At 44.8% G+C, this 20,510-nt stretch overlaps 2 protein-coding genes across 7 annotated transcripts in view; both read right to left on the reverse strand.

Moving 5' to 3' along the window:
* Positions 1 to 1,534: 1,534 nt before the first annotated feature.
* Rbm3 (RNA binding motif protein 3) lies at positions 1,535 to 7,400 on the reverse strand. 6 transcript variants are annotated; one of them, XM_075957577.1, is made up of 7 exons: positions 7,273 to 7,400; positions 6,597 to 6,714; positions 6,293 to 6,399; positions 5,551 to 5,656; positions 5,366 to 5,459; positions 3,061 to 3,149; positions 2,003 to 2,249 (listed from the first exon to the last, which is right to left on the reverse strand). In XM_075957577.1, the coding sequence occupies exons 2-6, from the start codon at positions 6,697 to 6,699 to the stop codon at positions 3,071 to 3,073; spliced, it is 489 nt and encodes a 162-aa protein (XP_075813692.1). In that variant the 5' UTR covers positions 6,700 to 6,714; positions 7,273 to 7,400; the 3' UTR covers positions 2,003 to 2,249; positions 3,061 to 3,070. The 6 variants fall into 6 exon arrangements, with proteins under 6 accessions (XP_075813691.1, XP_075813692.1, XP_075813696.1 ...); XM_075957581.1 differs by lacking the exons at positions 2,003 to 2,249; positions 3,061 to 3,149 and adding exons at positions 4,055 to 4,629; positions 4,957 to 5,035 and having other exon boundaries at positions 7,273 to 7,399; XM_075957580.1 differs by lacking the exons at positions 2,003 to 2,249; positions 3,061 to 3,149 and adding exons at positions 4,055 to 4,629; positions 4,953 to 5,035 and having other exon boundaries at positions 7,273 to 7,399.
* A 4,950-nt stretch (positions 7,401 to 12,350) lies between these two features.
* The window catches only part of Tbc1d25 (TBC1 domain family member 25), a 28,142-nt gene continuing 19,982 nt past the window's right edge, over positions 12,351 to 20,510 (reverse strand). Inside the window, exons 4-6 of the mRNA XM_075957954.1 lie at positions 19,366 to 19,493; positions 19,038 to 19,226; positions 12,351 to 18,797 (exon numbers count right to left, since the gene is read on the reverse strand). Coding sequence (XP_075814069.1) covers positions 17,436 to 18,797; positions 19,038 to 19,226; positions 19,366 to 19,493 — 1,679 coding nt within the window. The 3' untranslated portion in view covers positions 12,351 to 17,435. The remainder of the gene's footprint in view (positions 18,798 to 19,037; positions 19,227 to 19,365; positions 19,494 to 20,510) is intronic.

A 20,510-nucleotide genomic window follows, 5' to 3' on the forward strand; every position in this document is an offset into this window, starting at 1 on the left:
ACAATGCATGTCTTTGCCATTGTTCTTGGTAAGACCTTTTTGCTGAAGATACCAGGACAGGGAGGAATCTAGTTGGTACTGATCAGAAGGTTCCTCCCTGCTGGTTAGTACTAGAAAGTTTTACACAGGCAGTGGTGGCACAGGCCTTTCATCCCAGGACTTGGGAGGCAGAGATCAGCCTCTACAGAGTGAGTTCCAAGACAGGAACCAAACAAAGCTACAGAGAAAAGCTGTCTCCAAAAAAAAAAAAAGAAAAGAAAAAAAACTCGGGCTGGAGAGATGGCTCACTGGTTAAGAGCAATGCCTGCTCTTCCAAAGGTCCTGAGTTCAATTCCCAGCAACCACATGGTGGCTCACAACCATCTGTAATGGGGCCTGGTGCCCTCTTCTGGCCTGCAGAAAGAATATTGTATACATAATAAACAAAAAAAACTATGATCATAGCCTGAAAGCACATTAAAAAAAACTCTAAATTATTCATATATTAATTAGTGCAGACCTCATTACCATTTCTTCATGGGCAGCAAATGCTGGTCAACACAAAAACTAGTCAAAGTACAGAGAATAAATTTCTTTAGGGGGAAAAAAAATCCTCCTCCAAAGAAAGATTTTAAGAGCCAAGTCTATAGGACTGAACTCTGTAGTCTAGACAGAATAGAACCACTACACTAATCAACTTATAGCTGTTTATCTGCCTTCACTTAAATTGGTCAATTCCAGCACGGTGAAGGGCTCAAGAGCCCCAATCCTTAGCTGAAGAGTGTGGCTCCTGGTCTAGAAAGCAGAGGCAGACCCATCTCTAAATTCAAGGTCAGCCTGTGCTACAGAGCTCCAGAATAGGTAAGACAGCGCTAACAGAGAAACCCTATCCCAAATACCAGAAACATTTCAGTCAGGTGGTGGTGGCGCATGCGTTTAATTCCAGCACTTGGGAGGCAGGGGCAGGCAAATCTGAGTTCGAGGTCAGCCTGGTCTACAGAGCTAGTTCCAGGACAGGCTCCAAAGCTACAGAGAAACCCAGTCTCAAAATACAAAAACAAACAAAAAAACATTGCAATATCTTGCATGAAAAATTCTCAAGTATTTTCTTGACATGGTAAATTGTCTTGATGCGGAAGTCCCAGGGCACTCTGGGAAGTAACAGTCTTAGGATGGTGTTCCTGAATACTGTAATGAAGCAGGCTGAACAGCTATAAAGAGCATTTAGTAAGGACTTACTCTTCTATTGTTAATAGTTCCTAACTATGCACCTGTCAATCAAATCAGAGCAGTGCTGGGATTAAAATGTTCACCACCACACCCAGCTCGAAGTGCTTTTCTAAATCCCATTTTCTTTCTTTCTTTCTTCCTTTTTTTTTTTGGTTTTTGAGACAGGTTTTCTCTGTGGTTTTGGAGCCTGTCCTGGAACTAGCTCTTGTAGACCAGGCTGGTCTCGAACTCAGAGATCCGCCTGCCTCTGCCTCCCAAGTGCTGGGATTAAAGGCGTGCGCCACCACGGCCAGGCTTAAATCCCATTTTTTGAAGTGTCCTCTTCTCCTTTCCCAGTGTGTTCAAACATAACTTCTTTTTGGGAATTCCCAAAGGGGACTAAACCAAAGTAAATATAGCCCACAAGTTTTAGATTTCAATGCACATTAATGTTGTATTCTTCCTTTACCAAATGGTTTCTCAAGGACATGCTAATTTACTGTTAAATAACAAATTTGTGGGTTGGAGAGATGGCTCAGAGGTGTTAAGTTCAATTTAAGTACCCACCATGGTGGCTCAAAACCATTCATGAGATTTGGTGCCCTCTTCTGTCCTGCAGGCATACATGCAGGCAGAACACTGTATACATAGTAAATAAAAACCACACAGAAACCCAATTCCTGATGATTTTCCACTCATACAGTACAAGATTAGTAAAATGACAGGTTTCACACATACCAAGGCCTTGCCTTAAATTCAACCTTGAGCAAAACCATCCCCCAAATGAAAAACACCAGCATATTAAGAAAGCTTTATTTGGGATTTCACTATTTAACAAGGTAAAGTCCCGCCTTTTAATCTACAGGATCTAGGGCAGTTCCTCAAAAACCATCATTAAAAGCCTTACTGTAATCATGCTAAGTGGGTAATGGTTACAAACACCCTTGTCCGGTCTTACCTCCTGAAGTATATTTTAGATCTTTGTGAACCATGAATTGAAAATAAGGGACAGCCTTCACTGAAGAAGGGGAGAGGCTTGCAGCTGCGAAGGGCCTAGGAGGCTTCATTTTGATAAACAGGCAAAAATCAGGGTATCAGTTGTCACCAAATGTTTTCACATGCCTTAAGTAATCACAGAACTTACTTTCATCCAATGCCTTAAGAAAAATAGAATACATTCTACATCCCCTCAATATAAAATGTGGGCAAGGGGCATGTCCATTTTAGACACTTTTCCATTTAAACCCGACCTACTGATATAAGCAGTTTCCATTTTAAATGCTGAAAACTGAGAAGCAGGGCCTAGAAATACTATTTTTGGAAGCTGGAAGGATATAGCTCAGTTCATAGAACGCAGCTATCCTAGTGTGCAGCAAGCCATAGGCTCAGTCCCCAGAATGGTATATTACATTCCTATAATTCCAGCACCAAGGTGCCTTGACTATGGCATTTGCTACTTTGACTCTAGGTCCAAGCCCTTACACAGGGGGGATTTGAGTTTTGAACCTCAAATCTGAGTTTTATCAAACTCTGTTCTGCAGTGGGCCTTCTGGGCCCTTTGTCTCACATCAATTAGCACTGAGACATAGACTTTCCACAGCTAAATCATTACAATACAGTTCACTATCTGGAAAGTGGAGCAACTGTTATAGAATCAGAGGCTTATTTTATTTATGGCCTTTGTTGATCATATATAGACACCTTCCCACAGAAAAATCACTCAGCTGAAGTCATTTTATGGCTGATTATTTAATACTACCCCAGGTGACACTGCGTGCATTTCCTTCCCATCCCCCCACCTTCAAGGCAGTTCCCACCACCTTTTTTCCCCAAAGGCCCAGCATAGAATGCTTCCTCGGACCAAGTACCCACCTGGTGGGGGTTAGCCACAATGCCCCATAATCTGGGCCTGGCTCAGTGGGTGAGGCAGAATTCTGGGAAGTTCCTGAGTCTTCATCCACCTGCCAAAGCAAATTCATGACCATTTGTGTGGGCGAAAGAAGCATCTTTGAGGGCCTGTCCTGTTAGTTGAGCGAGACCGAGGCGATGCCTCCAGGCCAAGGATGAAGCAATGTTTAGAGTAACGTTCTGGAGTCTGCAACCTGGTGCTATTTTGCTCGGTATTAACCAGGTGAAACCATGGATAAAACTGATTTTCCCATCCTAACTTTGAATAGAGGACTAACACTCATGGGATCCTAAAGAACCTTCTCTAAAGATTAGAGGCAGAACTATGTGGCTAACGTTAGACACCCCTCCAAAAAAATTATAAAGAGCCACAAATGGCTTGTCATTCAAGACAACCTCTGTGACTGTATTCAGTGGCCGTATATACTTTTGAGTTTCCTCCCCAGATGTGGAACACTCTATGCTATGGAAAACAGGAGTCAAATGACTCACCAAGAGCAGGGAGTAGTAGAGCCCACACGTGAACTCAGGACTCTGAATCCACCCTGAACTTCCTTTAATCCGTTTTCTAACCAGGTTTCCCTTATGCCTGACATAAAGTTGTTCAGTATAACTCTATCCCTACAGCCCCCATCATATAAGGAACATGCACTATTTCGTGTATCCCACATGATGAGATAATCGTGCTTATGCTCTCAGGACAATTCTGCAAGTAGGGTACACCTTGTGCTAGGAAAGTAAACTTAAGGAAACAGTTGTGAAAGGACTACTTCAGAAAACCCAGTTCTAGTCATAAGAGAACTGACTTATCTGTATCCAATCTTCATCTCACCAAACACCCAGAATCTAAACTTTACTTTCCTGCCTGAACCACTACATTTCCAAGCTTCTATCCACCTGCCTTGCCTCTTGTTCTAAAATGTAAACTGTGTTGAATAAGGAAAAACCATTATCAGTATTGATTTGTGTTCAGGTTTCATGTTTTAATTAGCTCCATAAAGGACATCCTAAACACATCAAACACAACAGAATATCTTTTCTTCCAGTATTAAAAAAAATGACATTCACAAACATTTTAAAGAAGCTCTTCTATAACCAGGACAGTCACCTTGAATAAAAAAACATCTCTAGGTAGTCATGATCTTGATTCAGATTGCTCATAGGTACATTCAGAAATCACTTTCTGGCCATAATAAACATTGTGTACAACTATTTTAAAAAGTCCCTAAATACATATTAACTTTCAAAACATTAGCTTGACTACCTTTCTGGCCAGAAATAAACAACTTTTTTTGGCCATAAAAGAAAAATATTGGTACCATAACCAATGTCTTAAAATTTGTCTTTAAAAGGAAAAATATGTTTAAACACATGGAGCTTTCTAAGAGGTCTTTATCAAACTACGTTGGGAGCTCAATTCAAAAATAGAACTTGATGTACTAAAACAGATGTTTCAGCGCAGCTCCAAAAATCTTTATAAATACAGCAATTTGGAAGGACGATCCTGGATCAGAAGTGTTATTCCTTGTGTATCTGAGAATAGTAAGAAGGGGTAGAATTTTGATGTCAGGAAGAAACAGGTTGATAACATGCTCATCTCCCAGAATTTCTAAAGATGCTGCACACCACCTCTTTGTTTCTACCATGCCCCACAGAGCAGATTACTTTAAGGACACCCCCAACCCCCACCCCACAACTAGCTCTGGCATGCACCAAACAGCAAGAGCAGTCAAATGGTGTCGATAGACAGGTTAAGATACCAAGGTAAAGGGTAGTGTGGCCAGAAGAAAAACAAAAGGGTCAGGACAGTAGGGTCTGATGAACAGTTTGACTCAGTACCAATATTTAGGTCTCACCTACATTATGTGTGCATGCCCCATCTCAGTTGTCATAATTGTCTCTGTAATTTCCTCCTGAATAGCGTTCATAACCACCCTGGCTTCTGGGAAAAAGCGGGATTGATTTACAGGAATGTATTCTACATGGCAGAAAGTAACATTAAAAACTATACATGTCCATTTCATAATAGAAACTTTTAATAGAAGCTTTTTTGCGGTGATGGAAGATTAAACTAGGCCCTGGAACAAGCAGGGTGATTATCTTTGTTACACCTGAGGAACACAATAACTTTTAAAAAAGTATGAGCAGAACACATTAAATATATGAGCACTAGTGAAAAGTACCATTTTCAGCATAAGCTGGGCATGAATATTAGGCTACGGAATTAAGAATTCCAGTACCAGCAGTATCCCAGTCTCTCAGTACCCACCTGCCACTGTAGTCTCTAGACCGGCCATACCCGTACCCATATCCTCCAGGTCTACTGTCGTATCTTCCACTTCCATAGCCCTGGTCTCCACCACCTACACGCAAAAATTTAGGAGCAGTTGTTCAGATACAGGCTAACAAATAGCATTCTACCTCATCTCATAATCAAGTGACCACAGCACTTACCTCTAGAGTAGCTGCGACCGCGCCCATGGGCCCCAAAGGCACCCCCTCTGGTTCCCCGGGCAGACTTGCCTGCATGGTCCACACGGATCTGGCGCCCATCCAGAGACTAGGTGTGGGAAGGAGACAGACACAAGGAGGGCCTGTCAGTCAGTCAGAGTAGAGACAAAGAAGAATGGGCACAGGCAGGTGGACAAGAGTCCAGAATTTCCTGCTGGGCACCAAATTCTGGGTGCCACGTTCCAAACAAAGCTCCTCTGACCAGAGTAGCTTCACCAGGAGCTACAGAATCCCACAAACGACCTGAATCCACCGTGCTCCCCTGCTACTACTTACATCTTGACTGAATCAGGCTGAGTTCTCCTCCCCACTCCTCTAAGCTGCCCGACTATTAGGGCTAGACACCTCTCTTGGTTTGAGGCTTCAGAGTCCATCCCAGAAGACTCACGAGGTCCTCTCCGGGCCAGGCCCACAGGTCTGCAGACTCTACTACCTAAGCCCAGGGCAGGTCAACCATCCACAGGTGGCTTCTCGGCCTCATGCAGGACCAGTCGTCGCCTCCCAGGCAGCCCGGCTCTGTGTGCCGCTGCCCTCCACCCCCTAGAACAGAAGGCATGTCATGCTCCTGTGAGTGGACACTGCGAGGCTTTGTGGCCACGCTGCCCCTGGCAGACAGAGGGAAAACAGAAAGAACGAAGAAAGTGGCAGACAGGGAGAAGGCTTCTCTGCAGGCAGGAGGCCTCACCTCTCCATTCATGGCTCTCATGGCGTCTGAGGCATGTTCTGGGTTAGTGAAGGTGATGAAGCCAAAACCCCGGGATCTTTGAGTCTCCCGGTCCTTGACAACAACCACTGGGAGAAGGGACAGAAATGTAAATGTTAACGCCCTAACACTTAAGTGTCAAGCAAGACGGCCAAGTCCTGTATCCAATTAGATTTTTTCTCAGCCTAACTTTACCTTAGAAACATGGGAAGTTAAGGTTATAATTATAATCCCCAGACTATACTAGCTCTTATCTGGCAACCCTCAACCCGTGACCACGGCTCACCCTCAGAGATAGGCCCAAAGCTGCTGAAGTGGTCTTCGAGTGCCTGCTCATCGGTGTTGAAGTTGAGCCCTCCCACGAAGAGTTTCCCCTCTTCAGAAGACATGGCAGAATGTAAATCCTATAGGGCGAGCATGTGAAATATTGGGGAAATAGCGAAATGTCAAACGCCGGAAGACTGAGAATTACAGCAAACACAGAAAGCGGGTTAAGAGCAATAAATCAAATGGAAAGACTCGGCAACAGAAAAGGCGGGAACTAATAAGCAGAACGAACCCGTCCGCCATTTGACGACCGCTACGGCGCATGCCCACATCCCATGCCACCACACCCGTCATTTTGTTCGGTCGTGCAGGCCTACAACAGCATTGCATTTCCTCTTTCCCCGCAGAACAAGATGGCGGCGGTCACGTGGGAAACGCCAGCCGGCAGATTGTCGGCAGACTGTCGCGTGGCCACTGCCGCCACAAACCCAGCCTCCCATTCGGAGGTAGCACACGCCAGTCTCCCAATTGGGAGTTTGGTTTTTTTTTTCCTCCCTCGAGCCTGGGACTCGCCCTCCTTGGAGAAGCTCAAGCCTACTCGTCAGCCTCTAGTCTTCCTACTCTCGCCTCCCGCCCCTGCCGAAAGGAAATTGAGGCGAGGGACGACCACTGTGCGCGAGACAAACGGTGCTTACCTGGAAAAATTAAAAGCCAAAAGGCCGGAGACACAACGCGCTCTGAGGAACGGGGAGAACAGAGAGGCACTCGCGCGGGAAGACGCCTGATAAAGCGTGCGTAACCGGCTCGTCACGGAACGTGCCCCAGCGCGCCCCGGCGTGAGTGCTCATTGGTTAAGGCCAGCGGGGGGTTGGGTAAAAGGGGAGGAAGGCGGGGGAAGCAATTCGCCTTGCCGCTTCCGGGAATAGAGACGAACTTTCTGACATGCGCAGTGCATCCTAAAGTAAGCGCCTGCGTACTAGCTTAGACTTGCCCCCCGCCCTCCCCCCCCCCCCCCGTTTCCTTCCACAAACGGTTTGATCCACATAGCCTTTTCCTTCCCGACGTCATGTCTCTCCTTTGATAGGAAGTCTTAGTTGACAGTAAATCAGTGCCAATGAACAGCAATCAATCTTTTTTTGTTGTTGTTTTTTTGAGACATGTGGCTTTGGAGCCTGTCCTGGAACTAGCTCTGTAGACCAGGCTGGTCTCGAACTCACAGAGATCCGCCTGTCTCTGCCTCCCGAGTGCTGGGATTAAAGTCGTGCGCCACCGTCGCCCGGCCAGCAATCAATCTTAATTAAATTCTTTCCTTTTTTTTTCTATTTTAGATTTTAATGATAACCTGCGCTCGGGGCCCTAGCTTTCTTCTTCTCGGAACCTCTCCCGGCTCCAGACAGCAAGTCCCCAATTAAATTCTTTTCTACTTCTTTAACCTTGGATCCCTCAAGGGCCCAATGTTTTATCCCTCCATGTCCCTAAAGTTATCACCTTCAGAGTTCTTGAAGTCAGACCGTACATTTCTGAGGGCTTAACCTCTATTACCCCTTTATCATCTGCCCAGCACCCAGCCATGTTATGGGACCCTTTCCCTTGATGTCCTTCTCAACTCAGCTCGCATCCTTATCTGATAGCCTCTTTAAGCCGGATAGAGCTTCAGCAAAACAGGTATTTTGTCGTCAAAGGCTGCATGCAATTGCAACCCACAGAATCAATTTTGCTCTCTATTCAGGGTAATACTCTTGATCCAAAAGACTGAGTTTTGCAATGCGTAGTGAAATCCAAAGCATGTAGTGTCTGAGTCCACTGCCTGACAATTTGGTCTTTCCCGGCCTTCAAGTGTCTAATAATAACTTGCTTGCCTTCAGGGACTCTACATTTTTCACTCCTAGAATAAATTTTTTCAACATTGTAAAGTCCTGTCCCCACTCCACCACCAACCCCAACACAAATAGATCTGTTCACCTTCAGATGCTATTCACCTATGGTTCCTGTTAGGCTTATTCCTTATTTCTTAGGGATTTTCACGGATTATAGTGTTATTAAATTTTAAGTAGTATCCTTACTTAAATACATTTAATTTTTGATTTAATCATTTCTCACCCTATAAGCTACACCTCACTGCTCAGGACAGCTTGAAACTCATAAAGCTCTTGCTTCAGCTTCTCCAGTGCTAGAATCACAACCAACTTCTCTGGTTTTTTTTTTTTTAAGAAATCCTTTCCCTTTTAAATAACAAAAAAAGAAAAAAGAAAGAAAGAAATCCTTTCCCCGCCAAGACCCAAAGATACTCATCTACACCTTATTCTGTTAGCTTTTAGTTTCCTGTTTTGCTTTTAGTTTAAAGTCCTCGACCCTTGTATAGGGTTTAGCTCAGTGGTAGAGTGCTTTCCTAGTATGTGAAAGTTCCTTGACTTATATCACAGCAGAAGGGAGAACTGTGTCTGGTTTTTACTGTGCCATTGAGCCAGGAAACTGAAGCAGGATTGTGAAGTTGAGGCTTTTAACAGGTTCCAAAATAACTTTGGCTACATAGTGAGACCCTGTACTGAAACAAGCAAACAGAAATTGGGCAGGTTTTTTGGGGGATTGCATTTTATGTAAAGTTCCTGGGGATAATACCATGACATTATCTGTGGTTTTAAGCTATCTGCACACTGATGCTGCTCCCACTAAGATTTGGCACCTTGGGTAAGGTGGTGGTGGTGCACGTCTTTAATCCCAGCACTCAGGAGGCAGAGGCAGGCAGATCTCTGTGAGTTTGAGGCCAGCCTGGTCTACAAGAGCTAGTTCCAGGACAGGCTCCAAAACTACAGAGAAACCCTGTCTCGAAAAACAAAAAACAAAAGTAAAGACTAATACATCACCAGAATCTTCCTAACAAAGAGCATGAAATGTCTTTCTTTTATTTAAAGACAGGTTCTCTTTATGTATTCCAGGTTGGCCTAGAACTCACTACATAGCCCAGGATAGCTTCACACTCTCCATCCTCCTGCCTAGTACTACAAAAGTGCATGACCAACTTTATTTATATTTTGAACTGGGATCTTGCTAACTTCCTAAAGGGGCCTCAAACTCCTGGGCTCAAGTCATCCTCCTGATTCAGTCTCTGGGATGACATTGGAGATCACTGTGGATTTTATTTTACTTTTGGGGAAGGGTCTTACTATGTAACCCTGGCTGACCAGTGTAGTAATATTTCATTTGTGTTTTAATAAATAAAGCTTACCTGAAGATCGGAATGCAAAACAGCCACCTAGTGATACAGCCAGCCATACAGGCCAGGCAGTGGTGGTGTATGTCTATAATCTAGCACTAGAGAGGAATATAAGGCAGGATAAGACAGAAACTCGCTCTTTTTCAGCCTGAATATTTGATAGAAATAAGAGCCCTCTAGAGGCTTGACTGCTTTGCTTTTCTGATCTTCAGGTTAAACTCCAATATCTGTCTCTGGGTTTTTTTTTATTCATGCTACAGACCAGTAATTTGCTATATAGACTAAGCTGGCCTCAAATTTACAGAGATCTGCCCTGCTTCTTTCTTCCAAGTACTAAGATTTTTTTCCTTTTTTTAAAATTATATTTAATGTGTATGAGTATTTACCTGCATGTCTGTACACCTTGTGTGTTCTTTATTTTTTTAATATTCATTTGTTTATTATGTATACAATATTCTGTCTGTGCATATCCCTGCAGGCCAGAAGAGGGCACCAGACCCCATTACAGATGGTTGTGAGCCACCATGTGGTTGCCGGGAATTGAACTCAGGACCTTTGGAAGAGCAGGCAATGTTCTTAACCACTGAGCCATCTCTCCAGCCCCCAAGTACTAAGATTTAAGACATGTACTACCCCTTTAATCCCAGCACTCGGGAGGCAGAGGCAGGCGGATTTCTGTGAGTTCGAGACCAGCCTGGTCTACAGAGCTAGTTCCAGGACGGGCTCCAAAGCCACAGAGAAATCCTGTCTCGAAAAAAACAAACAAAAAAAAAAGACATGTACTACCACACCCAGATTTTGTTTGTTTGTTTGTTTTTGAGACAGCGTCTCGCATAGCCCAGGACAGCCTCAAACTCATGGCGATCCCGTTTTCCAAGAGCTAGAATTAAAGGCCAAGCTTCACTTGATTTCTTGAGTTGAATGCTTAAATCATCTATTTCTCTTTCTCTCTTCCTCCTTCATGTATTGCTATGTAATGGAACTCATGTAATGTATTGCTGTCCTGGAACTCACTATCTAGCGCAAGTTGTCCTTTAAGTCACAACAGTCCTCCTGCCTTAGTTTCATGAGAGCTGGGACCCACAGGTGTGAGCTGCCATGTGTGGCTCCTTTAAAACATAAAATTAGCCGGGCGGTGGTGGCGCATGCCTTTAATCCCAGCACTCAGGAGGCAGAGGCAGGAGGATCTCTGTGAGTTCGAGACCAGCCTGGTCTACAGAGCTAGTTCCAGGACAGGAACCAAAGCTACAGAGAAACTCTGTCTCGAAAAACCAAAATAAATAAATAAATAGGGCATAAAATTAAAAATGTATTTATTTTTATGTGTATGGGTGTCTTGCTTGCATCCATGTCTGTGCATCATATGTATCTGGTGTTTATAGGGACCAGAAGAGGGCACTGGATCCCCTGGAACTGGAGTTATAGACGCTTGTGAGCCATCATGTGGGTGCTGGAAATTAAATTCTGGAGGAGCAGCCATTGCTCTTAACTACTGAGCAATCTCTCCAGCCCCTCCTTTCTTTCTTTCTTTTTTTTTTTTTATCGAGACAGGGTTTCTCTGTGGTTTTGGAGCCTGTCCTGGAACTAGCTCTTGTAGACCAGGCTGGTCTCGAACTCACAGAGATCCGCCTGCCTCTGCCTCCCGAGTGCTGGGATTAAAGGCGTGCGCCACCACTGCCCGGCAGTTGTTTTTTTTTTTTAAATATTTATTTATTTAGTATACAGTATTCTGTCTGCTTGTATGCCCGCAGGCCAGAAGAGGGCGCCAGACCTCATTACAGATGGTTGTGAGCCACCATGTGGTCGCTGGGAATTGAACTCAGGACCTTTGGAAGAGCAGGCAATGCTCTTAACCACTGAGCCATCTCTCCAGCCCTCTTTTTTTTTGTTTTGTTTTTCGAGACAGGGTTTCTCTGTGGCTTTGGAGCCTGTCCTGGAACTGGCTCTGTAGACCAGGCTGGTCTCGAACTCACAGAGATCCGCCTGCCTCTGCCTCCCGAGTGCTGGGATTAAAGGCGTGCGCCACCATTGCCCGGCTGAGACAGGGTTTCTCTGTGGCTTTTTGAAGCCTGTCCTGGAACTAGCTCTGTAGACCAGGCTGGTCTCGAACTCACAGAGATCCGCCTGCCTCTGCCTCCTGAGTGCTGGGATTAAAGGCTTGAATCACCATCGCCCGGCCCCTCCTTTCTTTATGAATGTGTTTAAAACTATATAAATTTTCTTTGCTCCACAAATTTTGTATGCAATACTTTTATTATCTTAAATATTTATTTTGTCTTTCATCTAAGGATTAGTGTCTCAAAACTGGGAGTTATTTTTTCTAGTGTCTTGTTATTGCTAGTTTTATTATATATGGTTAGAGAACACACACACACACACATACACAACTTTTCGTAGTGCTGAGGCTCTAATTGGGCTTGTATATTCTAAGCAAATATTGTAACCCTTAGCCACACCTGCAACCTTTAATACTGATGCTCTTTGTGCCCAAAAAACTTGGTATCTAAGTTTTAAACTGTTAATATAAAAGGCACATTTTCCACTTAAGGAAGTTATATATTGGGTTTTTTTTGTTTTTTTGTTTTGTTTTGATCAACTTGACAAGTCATCTGGGCAGAGGGCACCCCATATAAGAAAATGCTTCCATTTGATTGGCCTGTAAGCAAGCCTATGGAACATTTTCTTGTAAAATGATTGATGGAAAGAGGGCCCAGTCCACAGTGGGCAGTGCCATCCCTGGGCAGATGGTTCTAGGTTGTATGAGCTGAACAAGGCATAGAGAGCAAGCCAGTAAAAGCTGTGATGGCTCTTCTTGGTTGACAATGTGAGCACATCTGGAATGAACTACATACAAAATGAAGGGCACACCAGTAGGGGAAGTTTGGCTTAATTTGAAGTAGGAAGGTCCACTTCTAATCTAGATCTTGAGGCTGGAAGATACGTGTCTGGGTCTTGAGGTGGGAAGACACTCCTTTAATCTGGGCCATGCCTTCTGCTGGAAGCCTGTATAAGGACATGGAAGAAGGAAGTTTTTGTTCTCTGTTTACCTTCACCTTGCAAGCAAGACAATCCATTCCTTTACTAACATTAGGGCCTACTTCTTCAGGACCCCAGTATATGCTGAAGACCAGCTAAGACTGGCAGCTTTGCGGACTGAGCAACTACTGGGTTCTTGAACTTTCCATTCCCAGCCGGTCATTGTTGGGCTGCTGCCTGTAAACCATTCTAATCCTTCTTTATATAGAGAAATTAATCCCTAAATTCTGTGACTTCAGGGAACCCTGAATAATAAAGCAGCATCCCTTCCTCTCGAGAAGCGCTGCGTCAGTCCCTGCTCCAGGTGCCTGCTCTGATTTTCCTTCATGATGAAAGCTATAAGGTGAAATAAACCCTTTCCTCCTCAGTTGCTTTTGCCCATGGTCTTTATCAATATAGCAATAGAAAGCAAATTAAGATAGAACTGATACACATATATCAATATTACTGTATCTGTAGCTCTCTATATCTCAAGCTTAAAATGTGTTTGTGGTAGACATACCTTCCTTATCTGTATGAATCTTCACTGTCTTGTAATTTTGTGTGTGTGTATGAGAGATGAAGAGAGATATAGGGAGTGTGGGAGAGAAGGAGGGAGTGAGAGAGAGGGAGAGAGAGAGAGAACACATGTTGACATCAGAGGACAACTTTCAGGAAGTAATGTTCTCTCCTACCTTGTGGGTCCTGGGTTTAGAATTCTGGTCCTCCAGCAAGAGCCTTTATCCACTAGATTTCTTCAGTAAGAGAGAACAGGCAAAAACTTCTCCAACGCAACACAGAGAAAGGGTAGGAGCCATAATAACTTGCATTTCCCCCTAACATAGACTGTATTTGCTGCCTCCAGCCACCTGTCTCTCAAAATATACCAGTTCAAGACTGCCTCCTATGGAGCTAAAGAGATGGCTCAGCAGTTAAGAGCACTGGCTTCTTTTCCAAAAGACCCAGGTTCAATTTTCAGCACCCACATGGTAGCTCACAATTGTCTGTAACTCTGGTTCTAGTGACTACAACACTCTCACACAGACATGCCGGCAAAACACCACTGTATTAAAAGCAAATAATTTTTAAAAGTTGAATAAAACAAAGATTGCTATTAAAAAGAAAAAAGACTGCTTTTTCTGTCCTCATGGGTCTCAGAGCTGTGCTACAATTTCTGGAACCCATGTTTTCTTAAAAAAAAAACTGGCTGGGCGGTGGTGGCACATGCCTTTAATCCCAGCACTCGGGAAGCAGAGGCAGGAGGATCTCTGTGAGTTCGAGGCCAGCCTGGTCTACAAGAGCTAGTTCCAAGACAGGAACCAAAAAAAAAAAAAAAAGCTACAGAGAAACCCTGTCTCAAAAATCCAAAAAAACAAAACAAAAAAAACTGGGTGGTAGTGGTCCATACCTTTAATCCCAGTACTCAGGAGGCAGAGGCAGGCAGATCTCTATGAGTTTGAGGCCAGCCTGGTCTACAAGGTGAATATATATATATATGCGTGTGTGTGCGCGTATACATATAAAATATATTTGTATTTTATGCATGTGTATATTTATATATTATATACACACAAATATCAAACACATATGTATAATATACATAAAAATATATACATGCACATTTTTGGTTTTCTGAGACAAAATTTCTCTGCATAGCCCTGGCTGTCCTGAAACTTGCTCTGTAGACCAGGGTGGACTCAGAGAGCCACCTGCCTCTGCCTCCCGAGTGCTGGGATTAAAGTTTATGTGTCTGCCTGGCTCTAAAAAAACCTCTTTTTTTATTAGATTATGCAATTTTGTGTAATGGGGGGGGTACATGTGGAGGTCAGAGGAAACGTGCAGGAGTCAGTTCTCTCTTTTCACCATGTGAATCCTGGGCATCAAACTCAGCTTATCAGGCTGGGTGGCAAACCTGTACCCACTGAGCCATCTTGTCAGCTCTGGAACCTGTTTTCCTCTGTTGTTTCTCTAGTAGTGGTTTTAGTCGCTTATATCACTTGCTATCTTGGAATGGACCAAAAAGTCTAAGTATCCTAGAGAAAGAATAGAGGTTTCTGCCTTTCAGAGCCCAAGCCTCCTGATCACAGGATGGATTCGTTTGGCATTCTAAGGTCCAAGCTGTCATATACAGAATTGGCTTGTATGACCCTTTAAACATCAGTACTTGGAGCTGTAGAGATGGCTCACTATTTTAAGAGTACTGGCTACTCTTCCAGAAGACCAGGATTTGGTTCCCAGCAGCCAAATGGGAGCTCCAACCATCTGTAACTCCAGTTCCAGGGGATCTGACACCATTTTCTGGCCTCTGCAAGCATCTGGCACATAAGTGGTACAGAGACATACACGCAGGCAACCATACACATAAGATTAAAGCTAATCATGGTGGCACATAACTTTAATCCCAGCACTCAGGAGGCAGAGGCAGGCAGACAGCTGAGTTTGAGGCCAGTCTACATAAGCAAGTTCCAGGACAGCCAGGGCTAGAGATCCTGTCTCAAAACAAAAACCAGAATTCATTAATAATAGAACATACTCCATAGGGAGTTGGCTAGTTACTGCGGAAAGGAATATATAGAGTCCCCAGAAAGTCCTTACATTCTTATTATTATGGATAGCCCCATGAGGTCCAAGCCCCTTATTCAGTGCATATTTGGTAGATCCACTGTTTGAATACCCTGCACACAAAAAGATAGCCTTGTCCTGGTCTTCAAGTGACTACCCCTTCCCCACCAATACTAGGGGATAAGAACCTTTTAAGGGTCACCCTCACCCACATGGCAATGTGGTAGGGGACAAGCAGCTAAGATATTTTTCTTGATGTTCCATCATCTCTGGCAGCATAACTTCTAGTCAGACCTGGCATAGCTAGGTCATAATGTGGGGACCCCAGTTAGCTCATCCACCATCTATCATATCCTTAGTACAGGACAGTTTCCTTGAGAGAAAGCTCCTCCACATTCTGATTAGGTAAGTAGGGAAGAGGGGTTGCCTTTTATGAGACAGATTTTTCACTCTGTAGCCCAGGTTAGACTTGAACTTGTGATTCTCCTATCATCTCCCAAGTAGCTGGGGATTATGTGCATACCACTGCAGCCTGAGCAAGGACCTGACCTTTTTTTAGATTTATCTTATTACGCAAATGAGTGTTTTGCTTGCATGCATGTATATATTCCATGTGCACGCTTGGTGACCACAGAGGTCCTAAGAGAATTGGATCTTTTGGAACTGGAGTTACAGATGGTTGTGAACCACCATGTTGGTGCTCAGAACTGAATGCAGGTCTCTGCAAGAGTAATGAGTATTCTTAGAAACTGAGCCATCACTCAGTCCTAAGGACCTGATTTTTATCGTTATCTTGCAAAGACTTAGGCAAACTGTTTTAGGGCTAAGTTTATCAGTGCTTGGTTTTTCTGATCCATGTTAGTGGCAATAATGCTGAAATGGTTAGGATAGGCATCCATCTGCTGGAAACATAGCTTAGAGCTCTAAGCATGGCATAGCAGTCCCTCAAGCTGGTTTCAAAGCACGTAGAAGGCTTAGACCTCTGCCCAGGGCTGCCAGCATCATGTACTGGACAGGCCCCCAGAAAAGAGTTGGATTCTAGAAATGATGAGTGGCCGAAATGTTTCTCTTTTTAGGCCACAAATTCCCAGTTTTTGTAGTAAATCTTTTCTTTGTGTGTGTTTTTTTTGGTTTTGGTTTTTGTTTTTTTGAGACAGGGTTTCTGTGTATAATAGCTCTAGCTGTCCTGGAACTCTCTGTAGACCAGGTTGGCCTTGAACTCAGAGATTCACCTGTCTCTGCCTCCTGAGTGCTAGGGTTAAAGGTGTGTGTCACCATGTCTAGCACGAACCCTGCCCCCCCCTTTTTAAAAAAATATTTATTTACTTATTTATTATGTATACAATATTCTGTCTGTGTGTATGCCTGCAGGCCAGAGGAGGGCACTAGACCCCATTACAAATGGTTGTGAGCCACCATGTGGTTGCTGGGAATTGAACTCAGGAGCAGGCAATGCTCTTAACCTCTGAGCCATCTCTCAGCACGAACCTCTAGCACGAACCCTGCCCCCCCTTTTAAATCTTGCCTCTTTTTAAGCTAGAAACTCTCTCTTCCTCATCTTTTTGTGCCTGGTCCTGAAATAACATTCACAGATATCAAATCGACCTTTATATTCTAGATAGGCAGATATACCCCCAAAACCAACCAAGCAATCAAACAAACATAGATTTAGCCTTTTCTAGAGCAGTCCCTGGGCCAGGTTCACCAATACCTGGTTTTCACCAGCTACTCCCCTGTGCCAGAGAAAGCAGGAGCCGCTCTAAATCAATTGAGTTATTTCAGTCCCATCAACCAAAGAGCCCACAGTAACTTCTATAATATCCAGGAAGTAGAAAAATACACGTGCCACAGTGATCTTTGTGTGTGTATAGTTTAGAAACAACAAATGCAGAAAAGGCCATAGCCTCCGTGGGCAGTGCCAACACTGAGCCACACACACTCAAACCCAGTGAGAGGGCCCCAGGCTCCAACATGTCTGGGATGGTAGGCAGGGAATAATGCCCTGTGTAGACCCTCAAGACAAAAGAATGGAGTACCACTGGGGTTGGAAAGCTGGAAGGATTACAATCAAGATGGAGCTGTGGCCTCAGCCCCCTCTTCAGAGTCCCACACTTCAGACTGCAAATAATCAGCAAAGAGAGCCTTGGCCCTGCGCAAGACACGCCCTAGATGGTGTTTCCGCACCAGGCGGTCAAAATGCATGGCTAGCTCATTGTAATCTAGCCCATTGCGCATGATGTGGTCACGGTGCTCCAGCAAGATAGCCAGGCAGAGGAAGAGCATGAATGGGTTCCCTCGGCCAAACTCCTGGGGTGGGGGAAGGCCCATTGGAGGTGGGGGTGGTGGGGACTTCCCAGGATCTCTGGGAGATCCTACATCTTGCATCAAGGGGGATCCTACAGCTATGTCACCAGAAGGAGAAGCCTCCTGTGTAGATGGAGGAGATGAAGAAGATGGGGAATCAGGCCGAGAAGAAGAGGAGAGGAGTGGGTCTGGGGAGTTTAGCAAGGGCTCAGAGAGGGACTTAGAGCTAATGAGGGTAGCTGGGTGGGCTAGTTGGACTAGAAAGTCCTTCCTGGGGCCCATGTTATCCCTGAGTTGCTGGAGACCATCCAGACTGGCTTGTCTCAGGAGACGTCCCCCACCACTCGGTCCCTGGCTAGATGTGGCTAAGTGGACAACAGCATCTTCAAAAGCACTGCTTCCTCCACCAGCAGGCCTCAGCATGTGCCTCTGACGTACTGGCCGTCCCCTGTGGCTACCAAAGCCAGTGTCTGCCACTTGGCTCGGAGGTCCAACAAGTTCGACTTCATGTTCAGGAGGGTCAGGGGGCAGTGAACTCCAGGTGACCTCTAGCATTCGGAGAGCATCATCAAAGGCAAATTCGCGCTTAAGCTCCAGCAGCAACCAGCGGTAACAGAAAAAAAGGTCATCAGCTCCTGCTTCTTGTAGGTACTGGTAGAAGTCTGGGTCAGCATGTCTCAATAGCAGCTTGAGGTGGGCAAACTTGGTAGCCATGGCACGACCATCAGGATGGAAGTTGGCAGCCAGGCGCTTCATGATGCCACAAAAGCATACAAAAGCATGCCCTTCATGGTCCATGACAGCAAGGATGGGTGATGCCAGGTCACTCATGCCCTGGCAGTATGATACCTGTGGGTGGGTAACAGCATAGGTAGTAAGCAGGTCATGTAGGGCCCGTAGGTGTGGGCCATCCTCAGGCCCTGCATAGTAGGGATGGGCTCTGTCTGTGCGAAGCACATCCTTGAGGACTGTGCTGCGGATGAATTCCAGGTCCTCAGGGTTCACTCGCTGGGCCCACTCGCTTTTGAGCTGCTCGTACTCGCGACTCTTCCGTTTCATGTAGTCCATCCTCTCACGGCCTGTCAGTCCATCTGGGTACACATTCAGGAGGTACCGCCACACCACCTAGCCAGAAACAAAAGGAGATGAGGCTGAGCTTCAACTAGGGATCTGCCATACCCATGTCTTTAGTCACCACCCACCCTGTCTCTCATGGCCTCTGTCCTTGTGGTAGTCTTCCTGCCACTGACCTACCTGAAATAGAACCTCTGTCCTTAGACTCTCTCTACCCTACCTATGACAGTGTGTTCCACTGAATGTCTCTCATGAGCCACCATAGAGTGATGAGTGACCAAGGGGGCTCACTTTTCGAAGGGAAGGCTCCACACCACCATGATAGATCCGCAAACGCAATTCTTCAGGACGGGAGAGCTGGCCTTCATGATTCAGGTATGTGTGAAACTCAGCATCGCTCAGAGGGGGCTTGAACGGCTTGACATCTTCCCCATATGACCAACTCAGCACCTGCTGGACCTTAGACAATGTACGGCCCACCTGGCAAGGAAGGAAGAAAAGAAGCTACAGGTCTCTGTGCAGGTTAGGGCAAATGCCAACCAACACACTCTGGAATAGGAGTCCCAGATAGGCTTTTCCCTCCAACCCCAGCTGGGGCCCCCCAGTCTCCTGAAATCACCTGAAACAGGATGGATTGTGTAAAAGGCAAGGCAGCTGTCGTCAGTGAGGAACGCTTCTCAGCCAGTAGGATATCGGATCCAATGACATCTTTGGGGCTAATTATGTCCCAGTCCTCCAGCAATGGGCCTGAGCACACAGAGTGAAGCACTATAAGAACAGGTATGTGAACCCAGATCACAGGGCTGGGTTCCTCTAAAGCCTAGCTACATGCTGGCTAATAAACGATGTCTATTCCCTCTTCTCTGTATCATCCAAATAATGTTAAAAAAATCAGCTATGAATAGTTCTTACATGAGAAATGTTTCACAAAGTGGCAGGGAAGCCTTTAATATTTCAATGATTTAAGTAATATTTATTGCAAGGCACTGAAGCAACAGATTAACCTTAAGAAAAAATAATATCTATTGAGCCTGGCAGTGCAGGTCTGTAATCTCAGTTACTCTGGAGGCTGAGGTAGGAAGATGGAGAGTTCAAGGCCAGTGCTTGGGCTAGGAGATTCTATCTCATTTTTAAAAAATACTTGACGGTATTGGTTCCAGGGGACCTGACACCCACGGCAAAACACCAATGCACATTAAATAAATAAATAAATAAAATTTAAAATATTCCATATGAAACTGTAAAAAATATTAGAAGATAAGAAAGGAAATTACAGTGAACAAAACTGCAAGGGGAAATAAAGATAGAAATAGAAAAGGTAGAAATCTCTGCTGATGTCATGGACCAGGAGTGGCTACGGTCAAGCATAGAATGGTTTCCTTTGTCAAACATACACAACATACTTCTCCACTAACACTTTTTCTAAGATATGTCTAGGCTATGGGGTAAGGTTAATGAGGCTATGGTGCATGCCTTTAATCCCAGCACTTGGAAGGTGGATCTCTGTGAGTTTGAGGCCAGCCTGGTCTACGAAGCACATTCCAGGACAGCCAGAGCTACATAGTAAGACCTTGTCTCAAAACAAAATAAATAAATAAACCTGGTGGTCAGTGAGAGGGCTCAGTGAGTAAACGCACATGCCACCAAGTCTGATAACCCGAGTTCAATGCCATGGTGGAGGTTGTCCTCTGACCTTCAGATACTCAGTTCTATGGAAATACTAGCTAGTATTCTTTTTAAAATATATTTATTTGTGAGTGTGGA

The sequence above is a fragment of the Microtus pennsylvanicus genome, chromosome X (assembly GCF_037038515.1).
Source record: "Microtus pennsylvanicus isolate mMicPen1 chromosome X, mMicPen1.hap1, whole genome shotgun sequence".
In the NCBI taxonomy this organism is placed as follows: Eukaryota; Metazoa; Chordata; class Mammalia; order Rodentia; family Cricetidae; genus Microtus; species Microtus pennsylvanicus.

What these genes read in the sequence shown, in the direction of transcription:
- Rbm3 (XM_075957576.1), bottom strand. Translation starts at nt 6,699, where the DNA reads ATGTCTTCTGAAGAGGGGAAACTCTTCGTGGGAGGGCTCAACTTCAAC. An exon ending in CTTTGGGCCTATCTCTGAGG is followed by an intron (nt 6,400 to 6,596) that starts GTGAGCCGTGGT and finishes CCCTTCTCCCAG; the next exon opens with TGGTTGTTGTCAAGGACCGG. An exon ending in CGGTCGCAGCTACTCTAGAG is followed by an intron (nt 5,460 to 5,550) that starts GTAAGTGCTGTG and finishes TTTTGCGTGTAG; the next exon opens with GTGGTGGAGACCAGGGCTAT.